Source organism: Rhododendron vialii, chromosome 5a (genome assembly GCF_030253575.1).
Source record: "Rhododendron vialii isolate Sample 1 chromosome 5a, ASM3025357v1".
Classification (NCBI taxonomy): Eukaryota; Viridiplantae; Streptophyta; class Magnoliopsida; order Ericales; family Ericaceae; genus Rhododendron; species Rhododendron vialii.
In genome coordinates this window covers 4,282,275-4,308,489 of record NC_080561.1, presented here as the reverse complement: position 1 = coordinate 4,308,489, position 26,215 = coordinate 4,282,275, and the positions used below count along the sequence as shown (strand labels likewise).

The 26,215-nt window shown below is 37.8% G+C and overlaps 1 protein-coding gene across 5 annotated transcripts in view; it reads left to right on the top strand.

The window, feature by feature from the left end:
* Positions 1 to 1,716: 1,716 nt before the first annotated feature.
* Positions 1,717 to 26,215, top strand: part of LOC131325928 (phosphatidylglycerophosphate phosphatase PTPMT2-like) — a 36,517-nt gene continuing 12,018 nt past the window's right edge. Inside the window, exons 1-8 of one of the 5 annotated variants that reach the window (XM_058358425.1) lie at positions 1,721 to 2,266; positions 4,101 to 4,154; positions 4,881 to 5,003; positions 5,646 to 5,739; positions 5,838 to 5,920; positions 6,027 to 6,116; positions 6,781 to 7,047; positions 20,089 to 20,283. In XM_058358425.1, coding sequence (XP_058214408.1) covers positions 2,063 to 2,266; positions 4,101 to 4,154; positions 4,881 to 5,003; positions 5,646 to 5,739; positions 5,838 to 5,920; positions 6,027 to 6,116; positions 6,781 to 7,047; positions 20,089 to 20,145 — 972 coding nt within the window. In that variant the 5' untranslated portion in view covers positions 1,721 to 2,062 and the 3' untranslated portion in view covers positions 20,146 to 20,283. Of the gene's footprint in view, positions 2,267 to 4,100; positions 4,155 to 4,880; positions 5,004 to 5,645; positions 5,740 to 5,837; positions 5,921 to 6,026; positions 6,117 to 6,780; positions 7,302 to 20,088; positions 20,284 to 26,215 lie in introns of those variants that run through there. The other 4 variants (XM_058358426.1, XM_058358428.1, XM_058358427.1 and 1 more) reach the window with 4 other exon arrangements.

Genomic DNA, 26,215 nt, shown 5'->3' with positions numbered 1-26,215 from the left:
TTGATTCTCCTTTACCCGGAGATATGTAGGTAACTTGATGAAAGCTCGATCCATTTTTAAAATAAAATCCACTTCATTTTCTAAAATTCAAACATTTTTTAAAAATATCCGAACCCCTTTTTATAGAACACAAAACTCCTCATTTTTTATTTCTTTTCAAGAACTACGTCGCAATTCATAGGAATCGGATCACTTATTCAAGCCCTAATCCCTCTCACTCCTTCCCCCGAAAGCAAACGAGACACGTTTCGGTCGAAGGTAAAATCCCGGGGGTGACAAATGGAGAATGAAAGTCGTGAAAAAAAATGAAGAAGGGAATAATAAGACTCTGTGTTTTGATTCAGAGGTATATTAGGGTAAGATGAGAATGACAGATTACGGTTTTAACCCTTTTGTATCAGGAGAATGACAGATTACAGTTTTAACCCTAGAAAAGGGGCCCATTCGTGTCTGGGGTTAACGGAGTCTAACGATAGTTAGTAATTGGACCAAATTGAAACAAAATGAAAACTACAGAGTGTAAATCGAGTTAATTCAAACAGCAAAGACCAAGTTTTCACAAACACTAAACTACAAAGATCATTTCGGTTCCCCCCCCCCCGCCCCCCTTCCCTTCCCCATTTTTATTATTATTATATTATACTTGAAAGCACCAACGCGAGGGTGGACAAAATCGGATTCCGCAATTCTCCGTCTCGTTCAAGAGAGATGCTAGAGGCACATCAACCACACCCCTCTCACATACAGGTGGGTCCCGTTCCAGTGGAACCCACGGGACCCACCTGTATGGGAGAGGGGTGTAGTTGATGTGTCTCTAGGTGACGTGCCTCTAGTATTTTTGCTGGTTCAATTATGAAATTACAGGTGGGGTGGAATTTTTGCATATTTATAAGGATCTCACTAAGGCCCCGTTTCAGAAACTTTCTTAAAAAATAAGCAGTTTATTTCACATTTTCAAATTTAAAAATAATGTAAATAAAAAATATTTTTAAAATTTTTTTACCACCGTATTAAAGATATTAATGAGATCTATTAAACAAGATCCATATTAGTAGAAAAATTATTTGCGTAAACACATTATTTTTGAGCTTGAAATTATCTTCTTAAAAAATAAGTACTTATTTTACGTTCCGAAACGGAGTCTAACACTCACATATCATGCCATTTTTTAAAAAGAAAAACATAGCATGCGATAGATAATATGCAAATAATGTCAAAATCATTTCGGATTTTAATACCCATCTCACGAATACTTGTACACTTTTACATACATCAATACGTTCAATGTTCAATATTCTCAATATTGATACACCTATTCTAATTATCCTCAACCGTGTTGTTGTTTACATTTGAATATCGATTTTGGGCGCTTCAAAAATTACTGTCGGCACTCCAACAAAGAGAGTGTCAAAAATTAATTTCTATTGACACTCCAATTTTTGAGTGCCGACAGTAAATTTTGGAGGAGATTAAATTCTTTACACTGGCGGTGGAAACACTCTGCCGCCCATTGTGGACTCCACTATGTGTTTATTATTATAATTTGAATAGTTTATCTTGTATCCGAACCCATAGTTTTAACATTTTCCTTTAAACAAGGGGTCTACTGTTTCCACCACCGCCCATTATGGACTTTACTATGCGTTTATTGTTATAATCCGAACCGTTCATATTGTATCCGAGCCCATAGTTTTAACATTTTCCTATTTACAAGGTGTGTAGACTGGAGATAGCAAAAAGAAGGGTGTGTTCCACGCATGTGTTTGACTTCACCTTCCCTACTCCAACGCATCAAGAACAAACCTCCCTCCCACTCTCTCTCTCCTCTCTCCTCGACAAAACTGTTGATAATCACATCACCAAATTGCCCATTTCTCTCCGAATAATCAACCATACGAGATGCCGGATTTCAATTCCCAATTGCATAATCCACTCCCATTCCGCACCCCCACTTAGGGTTGTTCCATTTTGTCACCCACTCAAATTCATCGGATTTTTAAAGTCGGCGATTTGTCGGGGTTAGGGTTTTGATTCTGTTGGAATTCCGTTTGCGATCTGTGAGATGAAGATCGAGGAGTTGTTGGACGACGCCGTCGAATCGGACGGGAGGAGTTGTTACAGTCAAGATCGACAGATTGTTAAAGTCGACGCAAAGAGAGCGATCGTCGGAGCCGGGGCTCGGATTTTGTTTTACCCGACCCTCTTGTACAACGTTTTCAGGAACAAGATTCAGGCAGAGTTCAGATGGTGGGACGAAATTGATCAGGTTTTGGTTCCAAAAATCCCTTCTTTTTCTCTTTTTCCTTTTTTTTCTTCTGATATGACTAATCTGAAGAAGACCAATCCCACAGTCTAGTAGCGGGACTCGATTAAAGCCCGAGCAAAGTTCCTGTATGGATACAGGCCCAAAGGGTTGATAGTTTGAATCTGATACCTTAAACTCTGTTTGGTTTGGTTTGGATTGGGTTTTGTTGGATGTTTTTGGGGTAATCAGTGGAGATAGATAGATAAGAGAAATGAGGGTAATAATTGGGGAAAAAATTATTTGGGACCCGCGGAGAGGGGTTGGTTCTAGAGGGATCCCCTGTGGCCTTGTATCTTTGGGGTCATCAAGGGACTCCGAGTCCACATTGATAAACTGCTTCATCTCACGAAGATAAACTTGTAAATCTTCAATCAGATAGTGTCGGCAACATCCTGATCGGGAAGAGGCATTAAATCGCGGTACAATTATGATGAAACTCGTTTTGAACCTCACCCTTTGTTCAGTTGTTACCAAGAAGTCTGAGCAGGTCACTACAAACGTGTAGTGCACCATCCGGACTATCAATTCGCCAAAGCACTCTTACCCGTTAAGAGTTAACTTCTTACCGGTAGGAGGTAACATATCTGCAACCATTGATCGCCGAGATGGATGGCTCGGATGCCGCACTATAGTAATCCCATTTCCGTTCTAGAGACCCAAAGCGAACACAATAAATCTCATCTTATACATGCATGCGATTGTGTACGTTTTCGTAGAGGCCCTTTAGGTTTTGAGAAATTGAAAAGAAAGGTGAACTCTTGCACTTAAGAGGTGAGGAATGGTGAGATGTGATGAAAAACAAATAGAAAATAGGAGTTTTTGTGGGTCCATTTTTACCTCACCATTTCTTGCTACTATCTTTCTTGGTTTTTTTTTTTTTTTTGTTGGCAACCATTTCTTGGTACTGTCAGTCCATTTTTTGGTGTAATTTGGTGAGAAATTGAAAAGAAAGGTGAATTCTTTTACTTAAGAGTTGTGAAATGGTGAGGTTTAGGAAAAAAAGAAAGAAAAAAGGGGGCTTTCTTTGGTCCATTTTTATTGCGGACCATTTTTTGGTACCATTGGTCCATTTTTTGGTGTAAATTTGGTGAGATATTGAAAAGAAAGGTAGGTGAACTCTTTCACTCTTAGAGCTGTGAAAACTAAAGGGAAGTACGAGTTTCTATCGGTCCATTTTTATTTCTCACCAATTTTTTGTTCATTGGTCCATGTTTGCGATTTGGTGCGGAATAAAAATGCTTTCTTTTCTCCTCCCTTCTCGCAATCCACCGGTAAGTGCGTGTTTGTTTGTTCGCGAGCTTATGTCATTGTGCTTGTAGGGTGTAGTTTCTGGAGTTGAATTTGTTTTGTTTGCTTGCTAGCTCGGAAAATTTAATAGCAAAAACGTAAAATGAGATGATTTATTGAGTGTTGGTTCAGTGAATATTGGAGATTGTTCTTCATGCTCCATTTGATTGATGAAAAATTAGAAAATGACTGAATTTGGATATGTATTGTGTTCCTCTGAAAACCGGTTACCGGAGAAATTGCAGGAGGAAAGATGTGAGAGGACATTTCTGGCCTCATTTGTCAACAGCGGTAGTTCTGGCATGAGCTCCTAGATATGGAATGAAACCTATGAATTTGGTACCACACAGGCAACTAATTGAGTATTGTCCGGACACTTTGATGCTTGATTAGAAGTGGAAACAAGGCAGATTACGAGCTTAAAAGAGTTAAGAGTCATTGAGTTGTGTGTATTTTCCCCTTGATCTATTTGGCTTCATGCAGATGTGTTTCCCTTGTGTCTGTTTAGGATTGCTTGGCTTGGAGGCTACTCTGGCGTCTTGAAGCTCCAAGATGGATTGAGATTTGTTCTCTGAGAATTTTTCCCGGTGTGCAGAGTGTAGGCATCCTCATAAGCATAATGGTTGATCTCATAACCAGTTATAACTGCCTCATGTGCTTTTATTACATGGAAAACACAAATCATCAGGATGCTATGCCCTGCACATTGGGGAATACCATGTGGAGATCATTATTCATTTGTGATCACAATCGATTTGGGAAATTCTAGACGCTAGAGTATCTGAAATGTGATAAGACTTCACCTCGAAGCCAAGAAACAATAATAGGAGGACCAACTACAAAGACATGTAGATCGAGGGAAGGTACACACTATTCTCGTACTTGTTGGGCAGCTTGGGCTCATGCTCTACTTTGATCCCTGTAATTTAAGCATCCGACTTTTTCTCCAGTCAACAAGTATCATTGGACTTTATGGATGCAGAGTTAGAGACGTCCTTTCAGTGTCTATGAATGACCTCAAGCCACAACCACCGTATAAGTCAGTACAAGTCAAAACAAGCGTGGCTGGGTTTGACTTTGTCCTCTCACAATAAAGGACATTGGAGTATTTGACTCTTGGAATTCTGTTATAGTAGATTAGAGAAAAATAAAAACCTCTATTAGAATTTGACCAATGCAACTACGTTACATTTAATTTTGTCAGTGTTCTTGTTACGGATATAGAAAGAGAGCTTAAAGGGAACAAGATTATTGATTCCTGTTTTATTCTTTTTTGGTTTGTAATCAGTATCTATTGTTGGGGGCGGTTCCATTCCCTAAGGATGTTCCACGTTTGAAGCTACTTGGTGTTGGTGGTGTCATCACCCTTAATGAGCCTTATGAAACATTGGTTTCGACTTCATTGTACCATGTGAGTCATTTCTGCCCTTGTCAGTCTTTTTTTGGTTTTTTTTTTTTCCCGGGTGGTATGCCGTTGACTAGTTGTAGCATTTATGATGATGCATTTGCATTCTTGGACTTCGATGTTTTAACAATTGGCTTATTACATCAGGAATAAGAGGACACACTAGTTGGCATTGCCCTGCTTTGTGTACCTGATATAACAAATAGGAGCTGACATTTACCTGGATATTAGTATCCTACTATAGCCGACTCTTATTTTCTACTTCGCAAAAAAGATGTGTGCTTTTTTCAGTTTAAAGTCTTCAGGGGTGGGCTGGAGACATCAATACTCAAATGCTAAGATCTTCTCTTGTTGATGGGGTAGCAAGAGTAACCCTCTTCATTAGGATTTGGTTGGGGAGGGTGCAGGCATGACAGGCTGGTTTCTTGGTGGGAAACGATCTATCAGCTGTCTTTAATCACAGTGTGAGAAGCAAATATCTGGTACTGATACTTGAAGGCTTTTGCGGTAAATTTGCATAGCAGGGCTTCTGTTTCCTCTCTGAACAATATTTATGATGAGAGTATAAGTATGTTGAAGGTGGATTCATATAGGTTTAATTTACGTTTTTCTAGTTTCGATCCTCATTATTTTTTTCCCTGGCTGTAGGCCCATGGGATAGACCATTTGGTCATTCCCACGAGAGACTACCTCTTTGCTCCTTCATTTGTCGATATTAATCGGGCTGTTGATTTCATTCACAGTAAGTGGAGCTTCTTTAAACTTGTTTCAGCTACTTGGATCATAAACTCTCTTGCTTGATGAATGATGATGTATGATTTTCATCTTTTTTGGATGCAGAGAATTCATCTTGTGGGAGGACTACTTATGTCCACTGTAAAGCTGGGCGGGGAAGGAGCACAACCATTGTGCTTTGCTATCTTGTAATGTCCTGTGGTTACAATTTGCCTGTCTGGTTGCTCTAAGTGCCTTAACTCCTGGTAGATCATCTTGAAATAGATATTACTCATTTGTTTTCACACTTCTTAGGTGGAGTATAAGCAGATGTCTCCTGCTGATGCCCTGGAATACGTGCGTTCTAGACGACCTCGAGTGCTTTTGGCTCCGTCACAGTGGAAGGTAAGTAATCAGATCACTATCTAGTAATGTAAAGTCGAAGGAGATTTTATGAAATCATTTTGTACACTACGTCAATTTGGAACCTTTCCCAACTGGCAAAAGTGATCAAGAAAATGTGGAGCGTATTTGAAGTGCATTCGTACTGCATGGATTTTGGGGTGAAATGGTTTCATTTCATTCTCAACGATTTTAGAAAGAAAATAATAGAGGAAGGAGGGGAATGGTGTACTAAGGTATTTTTGGTAAGGTTTTCTTGCACTGGAACTTCAAGGGTCTGTTTGGATAGATTTGAATTACAAATGAACAGACTAGATGCTTTAATTTCAACAATAATTTATGAGGTCTAGTTATTAGGATCTTGTATGCCTACAATACTTAGCATGATAAGGTTTTAGAATCATTCATGGTATATACTTATTCCAAATCTGTCATGACACGGCTTCCAAACTCAACGTTTCGAATCTAAATTTCAGCTACTCTTAATTGAATAATGTGTCGAATTCCTTTATTTAAAATCCACATTTTGAACACTAGGAAATCTGGTAATTTTTGTTTCAGTAGGTGAGATCTTCAACCTTTAGGTTAAGTAACAAATAATCCATGATCAATAATTTGGCTTTTCATTTTTGTTCTTGGCTTGACATAGATGGCTTTTGATAAGCAGGCAGTCCAAGAATACAAGCAGCACCTATTAGCTTCTACTCCTCACTCTCCCTCCTCTGGGGATGCAGTTTTGATTACGAAAGCCGATTTAGAAGGCTACCGTAGCTCTGGTGATGAAGATCACAAAAAGGAGTTGGCAATTGTCCCGAGAATGGCTAGGTCTAACCCAATGATTGCAAGGCTTTCCTGTCTCTTCGCTTCTTTGAGAGTCTCCGGTGGTTGTGGACCTGTTCCTAGGCAGCTGACTGAGAGGCACGTGCTTGCTAAGGCCTAAAGGCATCCGTAGTAGTTAAGGCGGTTGCTTGTACAGTGTTGGTGGAAATAGCATAAAGCAAAGTAACCTATTTCCATGTTTCCGGTAATCTTGTGTTTAACGGAGAGAAAGATGCTGAATAATTGCCAAGAGGGGAATTTGATTTGTTGCCCAGTTGAATCGTTATGTAATGATTGCACAGTACAACCTGCAAATCTATCTGTAGATGACTCTTTGCATCAGTTTATATTTTGCGATTTTGAAATCAAGTTCCTCGTGAAGTGTTGTCAGGCCATTTCCAGGCCCAAGCTGTCATCAAAGATACATGTTGTGCATTTTCTGAATCGTGTCTGTACAACTCCAACCAAGAGATAGGTTGCGATTTTCAGCTACTGTCACATGCCTTGTTTTCCTGCAACAAAATACTTATACAACTCCAACCAAGAGACCGTGCGGTTGCAATTTCCAGTTATTATTCTCCTATTTCTGTTTGCTGTTTAAAAAAAAAAAACGCATGCCAAGCTTATATATAGATGGGTAGGAACGCATACATTTGCTGATGGACATCTTGCATTGAACCCATAGCTCCTAAACCGCTAAACAGGTCCTTTTAGTTGGGATTATTCCTGCTCTTTTTATTTTTTTGATAGGTGTGATGAGTTTCTTTTGCTGTTTTTTTCATTATTGCTAGGTACCCAAAAAACTTACCGAGAAAGTACCCCGCGGGTCCGGATCATCTTTTGAGCGAATCTGGACCCTTGATTTCCCTTTTCGGGATACTTTCTGGGTAATTTGTTTGGGTACCTTGCATTGCTCTTGTTTGAGGTGTAACCTTTACGTTGTACTCTTCATTTGTCCTATTAATAAAAAATCCTGTTCTTTTTTTCTTTATGCTGAGAAAATTATTTTAGTGTGCGGATCAGAAAACTAGAGACCTTTGGTTTCAATTGCGCAAAGCGCCCTGTTCCGCTCTTTAGGAACCAAAAACCGTTACCGATAAGAGTGTAAAGATAAAACTTACAAGATAAGCACATAACGTCTGGAGTCTGGTTCCTCGATCACCAACTTTTTGGGTCTTAAGGCAAATGATTGTCGAGAGCTGGGGTGTCAATCTTGTTGGGATGCCAGTTTTTCTTCGTTGTGATGCCGTTTTCTTTGTCCTGTTCATGATGATGGCATGCAATGTCACCAACGGCGCCATCAAAAACCTGTGCGCAAGTAGATAAACAAACAAACAAACAAAGAATTAGATCCAACAGTAAACACCATAATTTTGTTACACTCACACCCACTGCAATCAATTGCACGAGCTCTGTGTAGCTTGGGTTTTTCTTGCCGTCACCATAGGGGGGATAAATTGTTACAGAACTACTTCATCGGGTAATAGGTTGACATGCAGTAGCTTTGAATACGTTCCGTCAAGTTTCTTATTTTTTAACTACTTTTATTTCATGTCTTACTAGACAAGTCATCTATATTATAAAACAGGACGGGTATCTTACAGAATATTCTTTCTCAACGATTCAGATTTATCCCTGTCCAAAATTTATCTACCCATACAAACAAATATGACGGTTTAGATTTGTTTTCATCTTTCCTTCTACAACATGGAAGTTTGGTAAATATCGAAAACTTCAAGACCAAAAAAGGAGCTCATTTGAATTGAAATATCCTAATCAATCATGGTAATCTAATATTACAAAAATTTGTAAGTTTGAAATATTGAAAAGGAACACAATCAAACCTTCAATTGATTCCAAACGGCAATCAAAGCTTATTTTATTCCCAAAATAGTTACAAAATAGTTAACAATTCAAATTTCGGGTTTTAGCTTGAGTAAAGATCTCTTGCTCCATGTTTCTATAGATGGTATAGAAAAACGGAAACCAAAGCTTATTATTTGATTCTTAATTACTAGCAATTCAAAGCTTAATTGATTCCTAAAATAAATCTAAATTGCTGAATTCCGGTTAGGTACGTAGGCTGTATCAATTAGGTAGGTTCCATAAAAGCTAATTCCTATGATTTTATACCTCTATACATAGAAACGAATTTTTTGGGTGAAACTATAGAACCAACAAAGTATATCAAGTTTTCAACCCCCGACCTTTCTACCGCCGACGCCGCTACTTCAAACCACTTCAGGTTAGTGGGCTTCCGAGTCTATTCTTTTTCGTTTCTTTTTTTGAGTATCTTCGTTTTCTCTCCGAAATTTTTAGTATCTTTATTTTTTTTGTCCCGCTTACAGAATGAATAATAAGAATGTTAATCCTAATGTTGTCCGACGCAATCGAAAGCGGCCATTATCTGTATGCCACACCGATACTGAGATGTCCAAACAAGCACGCCATGTTAGGTCAAGGGTCCCACTCAACAAAAAGCTTATTCGTGAAGATACTAATATCCATCACCCAATACTTCTTTTTAATCAAGTCTTGCTTACCAGTTACCATGAAGTATTTTTTTAATAATGATAATGTTAAACGATAGGGGTGCATACTCAAGTTCAACCGATGAGGTGTACGCTGGAGCATTGAGGGAGATAAATTTGAATGGCACAGCATCGCATGGTAAGATTTCTAATCGCACGATTGGGTCAACTGATCATAAATCAAAGTCGTGATAATTTTTAAAAACGCACGTGCATAGAAGAGATTCTCTTCTTCATCAAACAATATTACTTCTACTTTGATAAAGACCACCTCTACTGCTAATTAACAAGGACTGCAGCCAAAAATATCGTTTTGAGTTTTTTTAAATTGATTCAAGATCCGTTTGGAATAAGCAAAATTACTTGGCTTACAATTTCCTTAACAATTTGGAATAAGCAAAATCGATTGGCAATTCAAATTCCTTTAGCTTGAGTAAAGATCTCTTGCTCCATGTTTCTATAGATGGTATAGAAAAACGGCAACCAAAGCTTATTATTTGATTCCTAATTACTAGCAATTCAAACTTTCTTTAAATCACTTAGACTTACAATTTCCTTATCGATTTGAGTTTTTTTAAATTGATTCAAGGACCTGTTGCAATTATTGATTTCCTGAAGCATCTTTATGATGGTATCGAGTAAAAGTCCTCATCAGACATATAGCTAGAGAGATGCTTTTAGTTTATCCAAATTATGGTTTTGTTAGTTTACTTTGACTTTTATAGTTTATTTTCAATTTCAGCTATAGTTCCTAATTATTTTTGATAAACTCTTTTTTACTTTATATGGTAGCAGAAAGGAGGTGATGATTGTGTTTTTTGAGAGAGCCCTCAAAGTTAGTGTTTTATTGTGTTTCTGAACAATTTTTTTCTACTACGCACCCCGGTTGAAATTAGTGTTTTTACTTTAACGTTAGTGTTTTGCACCAACGTTTAGATTTAATATGCACGTATCTAGAGATAGAAGGTGGTGGTGAAGGTCATACTGTTGGCTATCCTTTTCCGAATGACTCACATTCTATCTTCTTCTTCTTATATTGTTGGCTAGCATTCTATTTTTTTTATTGTTGGTAGCTGTTAAGTGCTACATCAATTATGGTGGCTTCGAATTTAAGGGGGATGGCCCCCTCTATGTACTGAATTCATTAGTCTTTACTGACATTGAATACGTTTTGATCGACTTAGTTAATGTTTGTGATTGGAATAGCAGCTTCGAAACGGTTTTGATTCCTACGTAATATTTTTTATTAAAAGTAGGTAATTTTATTGTTGATAGTGCTAGAAACTTTTATATTAGGTTAATGCCTTTTAATTAATAAGCGCTTTCAAGCATAGACTCATTTGTTGAGAACGTGTTGCATCATGCCTTCAGGCAGGGGCACAATCTCTAGGGATTGGAAAATTGTTTGTTCTTTATTTGCTCATTCAAGTTAAATATGTCAATGAATATGCTTGGGTTATTATTTTCCGCATAGTTGGATTTGTTGGGCAGTGATTGATATATTGCACGTGGGTTCAAAATTTATTTGCGTGTACTGATTGTTCGTGCCGTGCCTTCAGGCACGGGCATACACTAGTTCTCTTATAATACATCACATTTAATTTAAAAAATAAATATTTATTCAAAAAATAACTACTTATTTTCCTTAGGATAATGGGTACAAGTCTTTCTTTCTTTTTTCAGGTGAAAGAGATTATTTGAAAGGAGATCATAATTCAAAAAAGGTGTTTGAATTGGGAAGATAGTTATTAATGCCGGGAGGATAGATATTTATCTCGAGGAGAATAATAGAAAGAGCATAAAAATATAAATCAAAATTGAAAAAAAAAAGTTCAAATTATTTTACTGTCGTAAGCGAACTTTTTTATTTTGTGCTTTTGATCGTAATATTCTGTTTTAAAGTTCTTCTCTTGAATATGAATAATATATGTAAAAATTGAAAACTAAACTCAAAGCTTACAACAATTAAAAAAAAAAAGACAGATAGAACTATTGAGATCTAATAAGCTAAATGGCTTATTTTTTTGTCTTTATTCAAAAAAACCTTGCATTTGATAGTTTTTTTGTCGATTTTTTTTGGATTATTGCTTTGTCATGAGAAGAAGAATTTAAAAAGTAAAAAATTACAATTGAAACCTTTTTTTTTTTTTTGAATAAAGACAAATAAACCGATAAACTAATTTGGTTTCGATTGTAGTTTTTTCCGCTTTTTCTCTAGTACGGTATCTAATTTCTGTTGGGCTGAGGTCGGTCAAGAACATGGCGAATTCTTCCCTCCCCACCAAACAATTCCTCTCCGCCCAATCCTCGTCGGACTACCGATCTTTGCAAGGGCGCGGTCACCTCAAGCTCCCTTCTCCAGCCCTCAAATTCTCTAGTCCTCGATCCCGCTTCAAGAAGCTCGGTGAATTTTTGATTAATTCAATTCGTCAAATGATCCTTCCAATAGTCCATTCGCTCGCGCTCTCAATTCTCGCACTCACGAATTTTTTTCGGGTCTAAGTCCTATGGTAAGCAACCTCAGAACTAGAGCTGCAAAATGAACCCAGCTGCTTGTGACTTGGCTCGGCTCTCTTAGTAGTCGAGCCGAGCTCGAGTAGTTTTAGGCTGAGCTAAAGACTCAAAAGCTCGGCTCAGCTCGTTTAAATTAAAGAGGCTTGTGAGGTAAATTAACCTGGGCTCGAGCTCGTGTTTTTTGCACGCTTACTAAACGAGCCGAGCTCAAATACTATAAAGCTCGGCTCATTTGCACCCCTACTTGGAACTGAAATTGACGATTCCTCGAGATTGAAACCTGAAATCTCTCTATCGCTCTATATAAAAAAACTCGTAAGTGCTTGCCAAACCAAATCTATGCTCGGCCAGTCGACGGATTTTCCTAGTGTACATGGAGATATTTTTGGTCATGCACGGCGCTAGCATAGTGTGAGGGGGTTTTTTTTTTGTCAAATGGAAATATTATATAACACCAGCGAAAGCGAGTCATACTACGAGTAACAAATACAAACCATTCTAAAATAAGATGGCCAACCCCCACGGAATCCGCAAGGACAAATTCCCTCGCCGCAAACGGAATAGCCTCAATGACAAACAATTCTTCATCTTCTTGTTGTGACCCCAGACAAGCAAGGCAATCCACAACTTGATTAGCTTCGGGGGGTTTAGCTGAACCCTTTGAGGTTTAAAAAATTGATCACAAACATATGAAGTCATGCGTATGTGTGGAGATCGCAGCCTTCCACTGAACTCTGTTGAATTGGTTTTGTATCAGTTTAACTTACAGGCTTGTATAAGAACATTTGCAATAAACTTTGGAACATGCTACACATTTTAAATGGCAGCATGGGCTACTGGTATCAGTATCACGTTTTACCAACATATTTGAGCACAAGAAAAGCAACATGATTTGATGATTTGAGTAGCGTCTTATTTTTTGTGATTTTAAGCCAATAGGGCTAAAATTCTCCTGGGTTGAAAATGTCAAAAACACTGCACACTCAGAACAAGTGCAATTAGGGGAACTTGGCAAGCTTCTATTGAAATTCTGGTCTCTCCTCAATGGAGATCAACATATGATCAAAAGCTCATCTTACTGTATGATCAAGTATTTGGATACTCAAACGTTCGTCTCTTTCATATTTGATTCGCAGTAATACAGGCAGCTGGGAATACATTTGGAACTTACTTCCGTGTTACCACATTTGGAGAATCTCATGGTGGTGGTGTTGGTTGTGTAATTGATGGATGCCCTCCTAGGCTTCCTATTTCTGAAGCTGATATGCAAGTAGAGCTCAACAGATGGTAATGGTGTGAATGGCAGTTGTTGTCTGCTTCGTAATTCTGTACTTTAGTTTCGTAATTCTGTACCAATTCTTCTACTATCGAATTCGAATACCAACATCCATTCAATAGATACGCAAGCGATTTTGTACGAGATCTGGAGGATGACGTTGATGGACCAAAGTAGGGTGAACGCATTAATCATTGCCACATTGCCGAACAAACCACCGGTTCTGTTCCTTTTTTCCTTCTTGTTCATACATTGCCGTAGTAACTTCTTGTAAAGGTTGTTAATATGGAGCAGTAGCATTGCTCAAATGTTGTCTCCTCAGACAAAATGAAAGGTGCCTTGCCCTCTCCACATCGTCTTATTCTGCTTCTGCATTGGTATCCGGTCCAATGTAATTAATGTGCATTACAAACAACCCGTCTTGGGCCAGGATTGCACACACATCCACCAAGGCACCAACCGTTACGTGCCCATCAAAGAGCCAAAAAAAATTGCAATCAGTAGCAGTAGCATTGTACCGTTGTAGCATGTCCAAAATCCTTTACCGTGTGGCCTCCATATGAGGTTGAGGACATACAGAACGGCCATGAGAATCTAGCAACCAACTTCCCAATTAACAGCATGCTCGGTATTTTTGGTTCCCCAGTATATAGCTCCCACGTGAAGGATGATCAGCAGTCCAAACATCACAAAAGTTATACCAGCAACATATGGCGTGCCTTTCATTTCTCCTTGAAACCTGTAAACGCATGAGCCAAAACCGTCGTACACAAACAGATTTGTAAATAGAAGATCACTGAGTAAACGAAAAGGAAAAGGCTGAAAAAATTAAGACAACAACATACCCTTTGCTACCTTCCGGTGTACCGGCAGCGGTCTATATAGAGAAATAGAGTGAGGCTGAAAAAATTAAGATAACAACGTACCCTTTGCTACCTTCGGGTGTACCGGCAGCGGTCTATATAGAGAAATAGAGTGAGAGATACGTATAATAGTTGAGCGAGAAATAAGAAACTGTTAGGCAAGAGGGGGGCCCCCGAGATTTGAGAGAACATAAATAGATTCATTGTCGCAATATTCTAGAATATTAGCATCCAGTTCACAACAATTACGAGGCAAAGACATGAAAGCAACTTTTTTATATTTTGAAACTTTTGTTCTTTGGTGGTTTTTTGATCTCTTTGTCAAAAAAATTTACGTTTTCCACTCTTCCTCAATTGTCGAGCGAAATTTAAAAAGTAAAAAAAGAATATGGTTTAAAGTGCAATTACACGAACAACAAAAAATCAAAATAAAAAATCGAGTATTTAATTTAACCATCTGTAATTAAAATTTCCCAACTAAAACATTTTTTTCCTGTTTCTTCTATTCAAAAAGAAACGAAGAAAGCATAATTTTGAAAATTGGAAAATAGTTAGTATGGCTGAAAATGTAATCTAACAAGGTTGCGGTTCAAAAAAAAAAAATCTAACAAGGCTGTAAGGTGGTCTGAATACTTGGGTTATGTCTGGGGACTAGGCTCATATGGATTTGTTGTTTATCCAGGTGAAAATCAATCGCCGAATATACTTAGCAGTGGCAACAAGAAACTGAAGATTTTCAAATCGGGCCCATTTGATTACCAAAGCATAATTGAGGCATGCAATTTATAGGCCTATTTTACCTTTCGAACAAGTGTTCTTACTTTTTTTAAGGGGATATTACTAAAAGTGAGGAAAGTTATTCGCACAAAGACTCGTGAAAAATGATTCCACGAATGTACTTGATCCACTGAATTAGGACTAATCGTTACGTGATTGAACAATTCAGTCGCATTCCTAATTTCCAGGAGTCCAAATACACCGGCCCCCTAAAAAGAGGGCGGTTTCAAGCGAACTACGTACACTTTGTAGTTCGGCATTTTCTTAGTTGGATCCTAAGAAAGGATGTGATGAGAAATGAATTTGTTTTATTTTATTTTTTTATTTGTGAGAAACTCTACCAATTCCTTTTTCTTTACTTACCAAATCACTCAATCCAAAAGGACAGTTAAACCAAAGGTTTTTTTTTTCTTTTTTCTTTTACCGATCGTCTATATATAAGTGTCTCGTCATCTTTATTTGATAAATCCCCAAAAAATATTTTTTTTAATCTTGAAAAGGGAGAACTATGGTTACAGATTATTAAAAGGGGGAAAATTGAACTTGAGGAGTGATTTGTTCTAAAATTAGGACTACATCTCTCTGTCTTTCACTTTCAAGCCTTTTATTATTCACCTATTGAAATGCACTGCAATTAATTTGACCAACTGTTGCTACTTACCTTAGATAAAAAAAAAAAAATTGGTCTAGGGTGCACTATAGCATGTTTGTAACCTATCTCACTATCAAATGTGAGGGGATTTTGTACAGATAGTATAGCTCCGTTTGTTTTCACTTCTAAGTTAGATTAGTAGGTTATAATTATTTTGATTACCCACTTAATTAAAAAACTTCAAATAAGTTGGAAACGTGTTTGGTGCAACTTTTTATAAGCACAAGTAAAAGTTAAAAAGTAAAATAGATTATTACCATGTAGATGTCTAGATCAATCTCAATAACATGGTAGCCCTCTTTTTTTTTTTGAACGGCAATGGTAGCCCTCTTGAATTTAGTTCATAATAAAATTTATTTTTACATCTTTAAATAAACAAATAAAGTTACAAATTGAAACTTAAAATAATTAATTGTTCTGGTGAAATAAACTCAGAAAACTAAATATGTAATTATTCACATTTAATACCAAATACCATTTATGAACTTTTTTAAGCAAATAAACCTATAATAGATATTAAACTAAAAGTGCTAGAAAACGGGGCCTATTTTATCTTTTGAACAAGTGTCCATACTTTCGTGGATCTCTATCCACCGAATTAGGACTAATCGTTACGTGATTGAACAATTCAATCGCATTCCTTATTTTGGGTACTCAAAATAGTAATTTCTCCTTCCACTATATATGTATTCCAACCCTGTCATTTTCCCAATAGTTCTGTTCTTGAAACAATCACTTCATCTTCATGATTGAAATAGAAGTGCTTTCTCTCCCTCTCTTTCTTTCTGAGGATTGTGCATCACAAATGTATAATTGCCATCTGCTACGATCCACTATGCACCCAATCCACCCTTTTACGTTTTTGGCCACATGTAAGTGCAATGTGCTTGGAATCCTAGGTTCACACCGGATCATAGTAGATGGCATTATATAGGATTCATACTGTCCATTATTTGCATTTTTATAGTAGTTTAGTTCTTTTCATCTCTATTATTTGAGAAGTGGAGTGTTCTAAAAAAAATCAAACTTTCGATCGTTCTAACAGAGACATCAGTTTTTCCGGCATATATATACCAACAAATGTCAACTCCTGGTTCCTCATTGGAACTTATTGCCCAGTTATTATCTACCCGTTCTTGAAGTATAGCTCGCCCACCCATCAATACCTTTTTTCTTTATCCCTCACAACAGGGAATCAATCTCATGACCTTCTTCCAGCATTGGTGTTTCGGCAACTAAGTTTTGAGTTGGTTGCCAATTATTTTTAATCTTCTTGCGACAAAATATGTTTTGGTCACCTAAGTATTTAGTTTCAGCGACGACATTTTCTGTTGGCTGCTTAAGTGTTAGATTTCAGCTGCTAAATATTTCATTAGTAGCGGTATTTGGTCGCCAAATGTGTAACAGCGGTCCCTGTTGTGAGGGATAAAGAAAGAAGGTATTGATGGGTGGGCAAGCTATACTTTAAGAACTGGTAGATAATAACTGGGCAATAAGTTCCAATGAGAAACCAGGAGTTGACATTTGTCGGTATATAGATGCCGGAAATACTGATGTCGCTGCTAGAACGATAGGAAGTTAGATTTTTTTTAGAACACTCCACTTCTCAGATAATAGAGATGAAAAGAACTCAGCCACTGTAATAACGCAGGTATGTTTTGGTCGCTTAAGTATTTAGTTTTAGCAACAACATTTTCTGTTGGTTGCCTAAGTGTTAGATTTCAGCAACTAAAATATTTCATTAGTCGCGGTATTTGGTTGCCGAATGTGTAATTTCTTGTAGTGACGTTATTATTGTAAGTAGTATTTCTGTTATTGAATCACTTCCCTTAAATATATTTGCAACTCTTATTCCACGACTTGTGTATGTGCTCATATACCAACTTTAGGCGGGTGCTTGGTCTACAAGTTCCACGCCCTGAAGTGATACACTTTGCTAAAGAAGTTGAATTAACTTTCTTAGGGTTTTGCTGCAACCTTTTTGTTCGTACTTGTAATGTTTACAATCGTCTTTCCAAAGTGCTATAACCCGTATCACTTTGTTTATATTACTTGGAGGTACCTCGGAATTAAAATTAGATAGTTCTATCTCCAATCATGGAATTACTAACGGCAAAGAGTAATTATAACCCGTGTCACTTTGTCTTTCCAAAGTGCTATAACCCGTATCACTTTGTTGACACACGACTAGAAAATTAAGGAAATTACTAACGGCAAAGAGTCCCTTTAAATGATAAAACAAGATCGTTTGATTTAGTTTGTATTTCAAAAAACGGAAAGCGTAATTTTTGCCAAACGCCGAAGTAGTTCCAATAAAAATAAATGATCTAATTTTACGTGAATCTTTTCTAGGTCTTCTTTCTTCAAACATGTGACTTGCAGAAGGAGTAAATAACTGTGAAAATGAAAGAGAAAGTAATGAAGTAAGGGAGCAATGCACTATTGCAATAAATTGTGGGTTCCATCGTTTCTATAGTTACTTCTTAAACGGTGAGGTCTTCACTATACACCGGAGCCTTTTACTTCATTTTTCTTGGTAACTTGTACAGTTACCACTCTTTGGCTCTACCGATAAATTATCCAGTAATAGATCTTTCACAACGAGATCTATCTATATAATCAAATTAGTTCTTTGGTTGTTGAAACGAACTCAAACTTCGCTAGGTTTCGCGTTCTTTATACTAATTTTCTTTTTTGACGAGCAAGAGAATCGCAAAAAGTGTAACAGAAGGGTAGAAAGAGCGCACTTTTGCGGCAATTCTCTTAAGAAACAAGCCCTTAAGAAACAAAAATGGTGGCAGTATTTCAGCGGCGCACGGCAGCGACAACAGGTCGACTGGCATGGGAGGGGCTTCTTTGCCGCTTTGGGGCAGCAACAGGGGTTGGTTCTCCGGATTCCGATAGCGGTGATGGAGCGTCTTCATTGTTTGGCAGCTGTTTTGGGTGCATTTGGCAGATTGGGTGGGTTTTTTCTGGCTGGTTTACGGCTCAGGCAATGGGGAGAGGTAATGCTCAGAAGATATCGGTAGACAAATTTTGACTTATGGAGAGAGGTAATGCTCAAGACTTGGCTCTCAATTCTCTTTAAAGAAATTTGGATAAGGTTGTCCTAGCAGTATGCATCTATGCATAATGATCTCTTATTGTGTTTTTTGTATGCATATTTATTGCATCTAATGGATTATATAAGCAAGTATTGAGAAAGAAAAATCCGTGTAAATTTGTTTCTGGATGCTCTATTTTATGTCTAAATGATATATGATTTGTTGGCATATGCTCTTTCTAGCCTTCTGTGGTGTGAAAGATACCCTCGTCTGCCATGCTAGACTATGTACTAGTCCCACATTCTTTTACTAGCTTAAAAATGATGTCGAAAGGTTGTTCCTTGGAGCAAGACAATGCATTCTAGTTTCCTCACTATTTGGCAGGACTTTCTTAATTATGTGGTTTTGTTCTTTGCAATGTCTCATGAAACAACCTGGAGCTATTGTCCCTTAGGAAAGCCTCCTCATGTTGGACCACAGTTTGGCACTTGTGGTGCATCATGTGCCTGTTTCCTCATATTGGAATGAACCATGTTTCAGGTAAGTAACATAGATTTGGAGATCTGTTGATCAAAAACAAACAGAAAATTCGGTTGATCTATTTTTCTCGGTTCCTCCGTCTCCATAATCGGACATTGGATGAGTTTTATTTCCATCTTGCTGACCGAGGATTGGCCAAATGCGTGTTTTTTTCTTGTTAATCGTGCAGTGTGTTTATCGCTTCTGTACAGATATAGTAGTTTAGGAAAAAGGAATCTATACAAGAGTAGACTTAATTCTCTTTCACCTTTAGAAAAGTTTTCTTACTTCATATCGTTTATGTTTTAGGAAACCTATGGAGCATTTCTTGGGGGCTGTGGACGAAGTTTCAGCTAAGGGTATTGCTTCCATTGCTCAAAAGCTTATTTCTTCCCCCCTTACGATGGCATCTCACGGAGACGGTAGTTACCTGTTTCACAAGTTTTGTGACTAGTATCCTCGGTATTTTTTGGTGGAACTTTTCCCTAACTCAACGTTTTGAATCTAAATTTCAGCTACTCTTAATTGAATAACGTGTCGAATTCCTTTATTCAAAATCCACATTTTGAACACTAGGAAATCTGGTAATTTTTGTTTCAGTAGGTGAGATCTTCAACCTTTAGGTTAAGTAACAAATAATCCAAGATCAATAATTTGGCTTTTCATTTTTGTTCTGGGCTTGACATAGATGGTTTTTGATAAGCAGGCAGTCAAAGAATGCAAGCAGCACCGATTAACTTCTACTCCTCACTCTCCCTCCTCTGGGGATGCAGTTTTGATTACAAAAGCCGATTTAGAAGGCTACCGTAGCTCTGGTGATGAAGATCACAAAAAGGAGTTGGCAATTGTCCCGAGAATGGCTAGGTCTAAACCAATGATTGCGAGGCTTTCCTGTCTCTTCGCTTCTTTGAGAGTCTCCGGTGGTTGTGGACCTGTTCCTAGGCAGCTGACTGAGAGGCACGTGCTTGCTAAGGCCTAAGGGCATCCGTAGTAGTGAAGGCAGTTGCTTGTACAGAGTGTTGGTGGAAATAGCATAAAGGAAAGTAACCTATTTCCATGTTTCCGGTAATCTTGTGTTTAACGGAGAGAAAGATACTGAATAATTTCAAAGAAGGGAATTTGATTTGTTGCCCAGTTGAATCGTTATGTAATGATTGCACAGTACAACCTGCGAATCTATCTGTAGATGACTCTTTGCATCAGTTTATATTTTGCGATTTTGAATTCAAGTTGCTTGTGAAGTGTTGTCAGGCCATATCCAGGCCCAAGCTGTCATCAAGGATGCATGTTGTGCATCTTCTGATTCATGTCTGTACAACTCCAACCAAGAGACCGGTTGCAATTTTCAGCTACTGTCACATGCCTTGTTTTCCTGCAACAAAATACTTATACAACTCCAACCAAGAGACTGCACGGTTGCAATTTCCAGTTATTATTCTCCTATTTCTGTTTGCTTTTTAAAAAAAAAAAACACATGCCATGTTTATATATAGGTTGGAACGCGAATCTATGCTAATTTCATAACCTGAAGAGAGCCCTATCTTCCCACTAGAGAAAATTGAATTGCACTGAGCAACCTGTACTTGTTTTCTATACCTTCAACTGTCATATATACATTTGCTGATGGACATCTTGCATTGAACCCATAGCTCCTAAATCAGCCCAGGGAAGCTCTCAAACCGCTAAATCGGTCCTTTTAGTTGGGATTCTTCCTGCTCTTTTTATTTTTTGATAGTTGGGATGAGTTTCTTTCGCTGTTTCATTATTACTAGGTACTCAAAAAACTTACCGAGAAAGTACCCCGCGGGTCCAGATCATCTTTTGAGCGAATTTGAACCCTTGATTTCTCTTTTCGGGGTACTTTCTGGGTAATTTGTTTGGATACCTTGCATTGCTCGATCTTGGTGTTTGAGGCGTATAACCTTTACGTTATACTCTTCCTTTGTCCTATTAATAAAAAATCCTGTTTTTTTTTTTTTTTTTTTTTCTGAGAAATTTATTCTAGTGTGCTGATCAAAATATTAGAGACCTTCGGTTTTCAATTGCGCAGAGCGGAAGCCTGTTTCGCTCTTTAGGAACCAAAAACCATTACTGATAAGAGTGCAAAGATAAAACTTATAAGATAAGCACATAACGTCCGGAAGCTAGTTCCTCGATCACCAACTTTTTGGGTCTTAAGGCAAATGATTGTCAAGAGCTGAGATGTCAACCTTATTGGGATGCCCGTTTTTCTTCGTTGTGATGCCGTTTTCTTTGTCCTGTTCATGATGATGGCATGCAATGTCACCAACGGCGCCATCAAAAACCTGTGCGCAAGTAGATAAACAAACAAACAAACAAAGAATTAGATCCAACAGTAAACACCATAATTTTGTTTGCACTCACACCCACTGCAATCAATTGCACGAGCTCTGTGTAGCATGGGTTTTTCTTGCCATCACCATAGGGGATAAATTGGTACAGAACTACTTCATAAGGTAATAGGTTGACATGCAGCAGCTTTAAATAGGTTCCGTCAAGGTTTTTATTTTTTAAGTACTTTTATTTTTTTTTTACGAGACAAGTCATTCTCTTACAATACATCACACTTAATTTAAAAAATAAATATTTATTCAAAAAATAACTACTTATTTTCCTTAGGAGAATGGGTACAAGTCTTTCTTTCTTTTTTCAAATGAAAAGGATGATTTGAAAGGAGCTCAAAATTCGAAAAAGGTGTTGGAATTGGGAAGATAGTTATTAATGCCGGGAAGATAGATATTTATCTCAAGAAGAATAATAGAAAGAGTATAAAAATATAAATCAAAATTGAAAAAAAAATAGTTCAAATTCTTTTACTGTCGTAAGCGAACTTTTTATTTTGTGCTTTTGATCGTAATATTTTGTTTTGAAGTTCTTCTCCCGAATATGAATAATACTGTAACACCCCAATCCACAAGCACCCAAAAAGTAGAAATTAAATTTGTAAAACTTAAATGTATCAACCTGGATCCTCAAATACTTTTATTTTAAAATCAACCACTCCACGCATAAACTCTACTTCCAAAACTCCCCCGCACACATAGATGAAAACTAAACTCAAAGCTCACAACAATTAAAAAAAAAAGACGGATAGAAACACTATTGAGATCTAATAAGCCAAATGGGTTTTTTTATCTTTATTAAAAAAAATCGAATTTGATAGTTTTTTTGTCGATTTTTTTTTGGATGATTGCTTTGTCATGAGAAGAAGAATCTAAAAAGTAAAAAATTACAATTAAAACCTCTTTTTTTTTTGAATAAATACAAAAATAAACCGATATACTAATTTTGGTTTCGATTAATTTTTTCCTTTTTTTCTATAGTACGGTATCTAATTTCCGTTAGGCTGAGGTCAGTCAGGAACATGGCGAGTTCTTCCCTCTCCACCAAACAATTCCTCTCCGCCCAATCCTCGTCGGACTACGGATCTTTGCAACTGCGCGGTCACCGCAAGCTCCCGTCTCCAGCCCACAAATTCTCTAGTCCTCGATCCCGCCACAAGAAGCTTGTTGAGTTTCTGATTAATTCAATTCGTCACATGATCCTTCCAATAGTCTCTTCGCTCGCGCTTTCAATTTTCGCACTCACGAATTTTTTTCGGGTCTAAGTCCTATGGTAAGCAACCTCAGAACTAGAGCTGCAAACGAACTCAACAGCTTGTGACTCGGCTCGGCTCTCTTAGTAATCGAGCTGAGCTCGAGTAGTTTTAGGCCGAGCTGAAGACTCAAAAGCTTGGCTTAGCTCGTTTGTATTGGCTTGGCTCGTTTAAAGAGGCTTGTGAAGTAAATTAACATGGGCTCGAGCTCGTGTTTTTTGCACGTTTACTAAACGAGCCAAGCTCGAACACTATAAAGCTCAGCTCATATGCACCCCCACTTAGGAACTGAAATTGACAATTCGTTGAGATTGAAACCCAAAAAATCTATGTAAGAGAATTCGTAAGTGCTTGCCAAACCAAATCTATGCTCGATTTACGTACTCAAACTATCTATTTGCCTATTTGTGTACTTTGATGTTTACCCCGGCCCGTTCGACGGATTTTCCTAGTGTACGTGGAGATGTTTTTGGTCATGCACGGCGCTAGCATAGTGTGAGGGGGTTTAGCTGAACCCGTTTGAGGTTTAAAAAATTGATCACAAACATATGAAGTCATGCGTACGTGTGGAGATCGCAGCCTTCCACTGAACTCTCTGTTGAATTGTCTTTGTATCGGTTTAACTTACTGGCTTCTATAAGAACATTTGCAATAAGCTTTGGAACATACATAAAAATGCTGTTGGTCCAAAAGCAACCCAAGAGGGGGGTGAATTGGGTTTCTCACTGACTATTCGCAAATTAAAAAACTAATTGCGAGGTGAAACAAAAACAACGCTGTAGCACAATATTTGAGTCGACTCAACTAGTAAGTACACCAGCAAGCTTAATAGATTGAACTAGCTCAAAGATTAGAAACACAGCAGATGCATATAACAACTCAACAGATTCTATGATTGCAATATAAGCACGAAATCAACTAATTATGCAAGCTTTTCTACCCCAAGTGTGATTTCAGAATTATACCAATTTTCTTATGCGATAATGATAAGCAAAACTGAAAGTAAAAGAGTAAGGGATAGAGAAAATTAACACGAGGATTTTATAGTGGTTCGGTCCGCAACTTCACGGCCTACTCCACTCCCCAAGTGTCCTACTCAGGAATTGCTGCACTATCTCCAATAATCGTTACAAACCTCTAGCTTCGCGGGTGCTAGAAAACCTTACAACGAGTGATTACTCCAAATCTACTTCCAACTAGCTAAGACTCCGGCGCTAGTCACAGCTAAACCCAAATGATTTTTCTACCAAAAAATCACTCAGAAGAAACAGTCTCAATCTCAGACGAGGGTGTGAAAAACCCTTTTACAATATGGTTCAAAGATAACACTCAACCTAGTGTAGAATAATCAAGATGAAGAACAAAGTTAACTGATAGAATTTCAAGTAATAGCTCACTGGGATTTTTGCTCAAGAGATCTGTTTTTCTTCGACCTTGCTCCTGCTTTTCTTTTTAACGTGGAAAACCCAATTGAACGTTGGAATTTCTTCTCCTAGCCGTTGCAAGAAATCAGCCACAATCTTACCTTATTTGCTCCTTAATTCAATCTTTGTATTCCCAGCAGATTTCTTCTTTCCTTGCAAAGCTTTTCCAGCCGTTAAAAATTAGGAGGAGATTTTCCTTCATCTCTCTCCTTCTTCAATTTACTTGTCTATTGGAGATAGCAATTTGATGGAGAATATCCCTTCAATTTGAATCCTTGATTGATCCGAAAAAAACTTTGATTCTTCATCCGCCGAAAATCTCTTCCCTTTGATAGTTTCCATTGCCGTTCTTATTTTTATCGAAGAAGCCTAGGTCAGGAAAGTTATTCACTGTATCAATCTCACAGCTTGTACAACTTATACAAAAGGGAATTGCTCATAAGTCCCTATAAAAATAAGTAATGGCAGAATTAGTTCGATTAAAACATATTATTCCAATTGAGCCCAATAGGCTAATTTAATCCCAATTAGGATGTGTTTGTTATCATCAAAATCTAATTAAACCATGGGCCTAACATGCACCATACAAAACATGCTACACATTTTAAATGGCAGCATGGGCGCCGGCTACTGGAAAAAACTAGTGTATCATCTATAGATTCGGGGAACTTATATTTGAAAAAACTAGTGTATCATCTACACATTTTAAACTAGTTTTACCAACATATTTGAGTCATTTGAGCTCATCTTACTGCACACTGCACGCTCAGAACAAGTGCAATTAGGGGAACTTGGCAGCTTCTATTGAAATTCTGGTCTCTCCTCAATGGAGATCAACATGTTCTAGATTTATTACTACTTGCCTTTTAAGCTCATCTTACTGTATGATCAAGTATTTGGATACTCAACATTCGTCTCTTTCATATTTGATTCACAGTAATACAGGCAGCTGGGAATACATTTGGAACTTACTTCCGTGTTACCACATTTGGAGAATCTCATGGTGGTGGTGTTGGTTGTGTAATTGATGGATGCCCTCCTAGGCTTCCTTCCTATTTCTGATGCTGATATGCAAGTAGAGCTCGACAGAAGGTAATGGTGGTGGTGTTGGTTGTGTAATTGATGGATGCCCTCCTAGGCTTCCTATTTCTGAAGCTGATATGCAAAGTAGAGCTCGACAGAAGGTAATGGTGTGATTGGCAGGTGTTGTCTGCTTCGTAATTCTGTACTTTAGCTTACGTAGTTACGTGTGTAGTTGCGTGTATGATCACTTCGTTTTGAGATAATTAGTTGGGATTCGGGAACTTAATTCGACTGCCGGAGGACACGTTGTGAAATGAATGGTGATTTTAGATTGCCTATATCTGTCTGTATATGTGAGAGACGATCCACAGCAGTGGCATAACGTTTCGAGTATAATTGCAAACTGAGTTTTGAACTCTCATATTAATCCAAACAAGTCAAATGTTCGTTGGAATCAAACAAACCCCGTGTATAAATCAACAGCAAGCGCCTATTTGCACAAATGGTGCCAGCGAGAGCCACAATTGATAGGGAAAACGTTACGATCGCATAGACCAATTCTTCTATTATCGAATTCGAATACCAACATCCATTCAATAGACACGCAAGCGATTTTGTATGAGATCTGGAGGATGACGTTGATGGACCAAAGTAGGGTGAACGCATTAATCATTGCCACATTGCCGAACAAGCCACCGGTTGTGTTCCTTTTTCTTCTTCTTGTTCATACATTGCCGTAGTAACTTCTCGTAAAGGTAGTTAATATGGAGCAGTAGCATTGCTCAAATGTTGTCTCCTCAGACAAAATGAAAGGTGCCTTGCCCTCTCCACATTGTCTTATTCTGCTTCTGCATTGGTATCCAGCCCAATAAAATTAATGTGCATTACAAACAGCCCGTCTTGGGCCAAGATTGCACACACATCCACCAAGGCACCAACCGTTACGTGCCCATCAAAGAGCCAAAAAAGATTGCAATCAATAGTAGTAGCATTGTACCGTTGTAGCATGTCCAAAATCCTTTACTGTGTGGCCTCCATATGAGG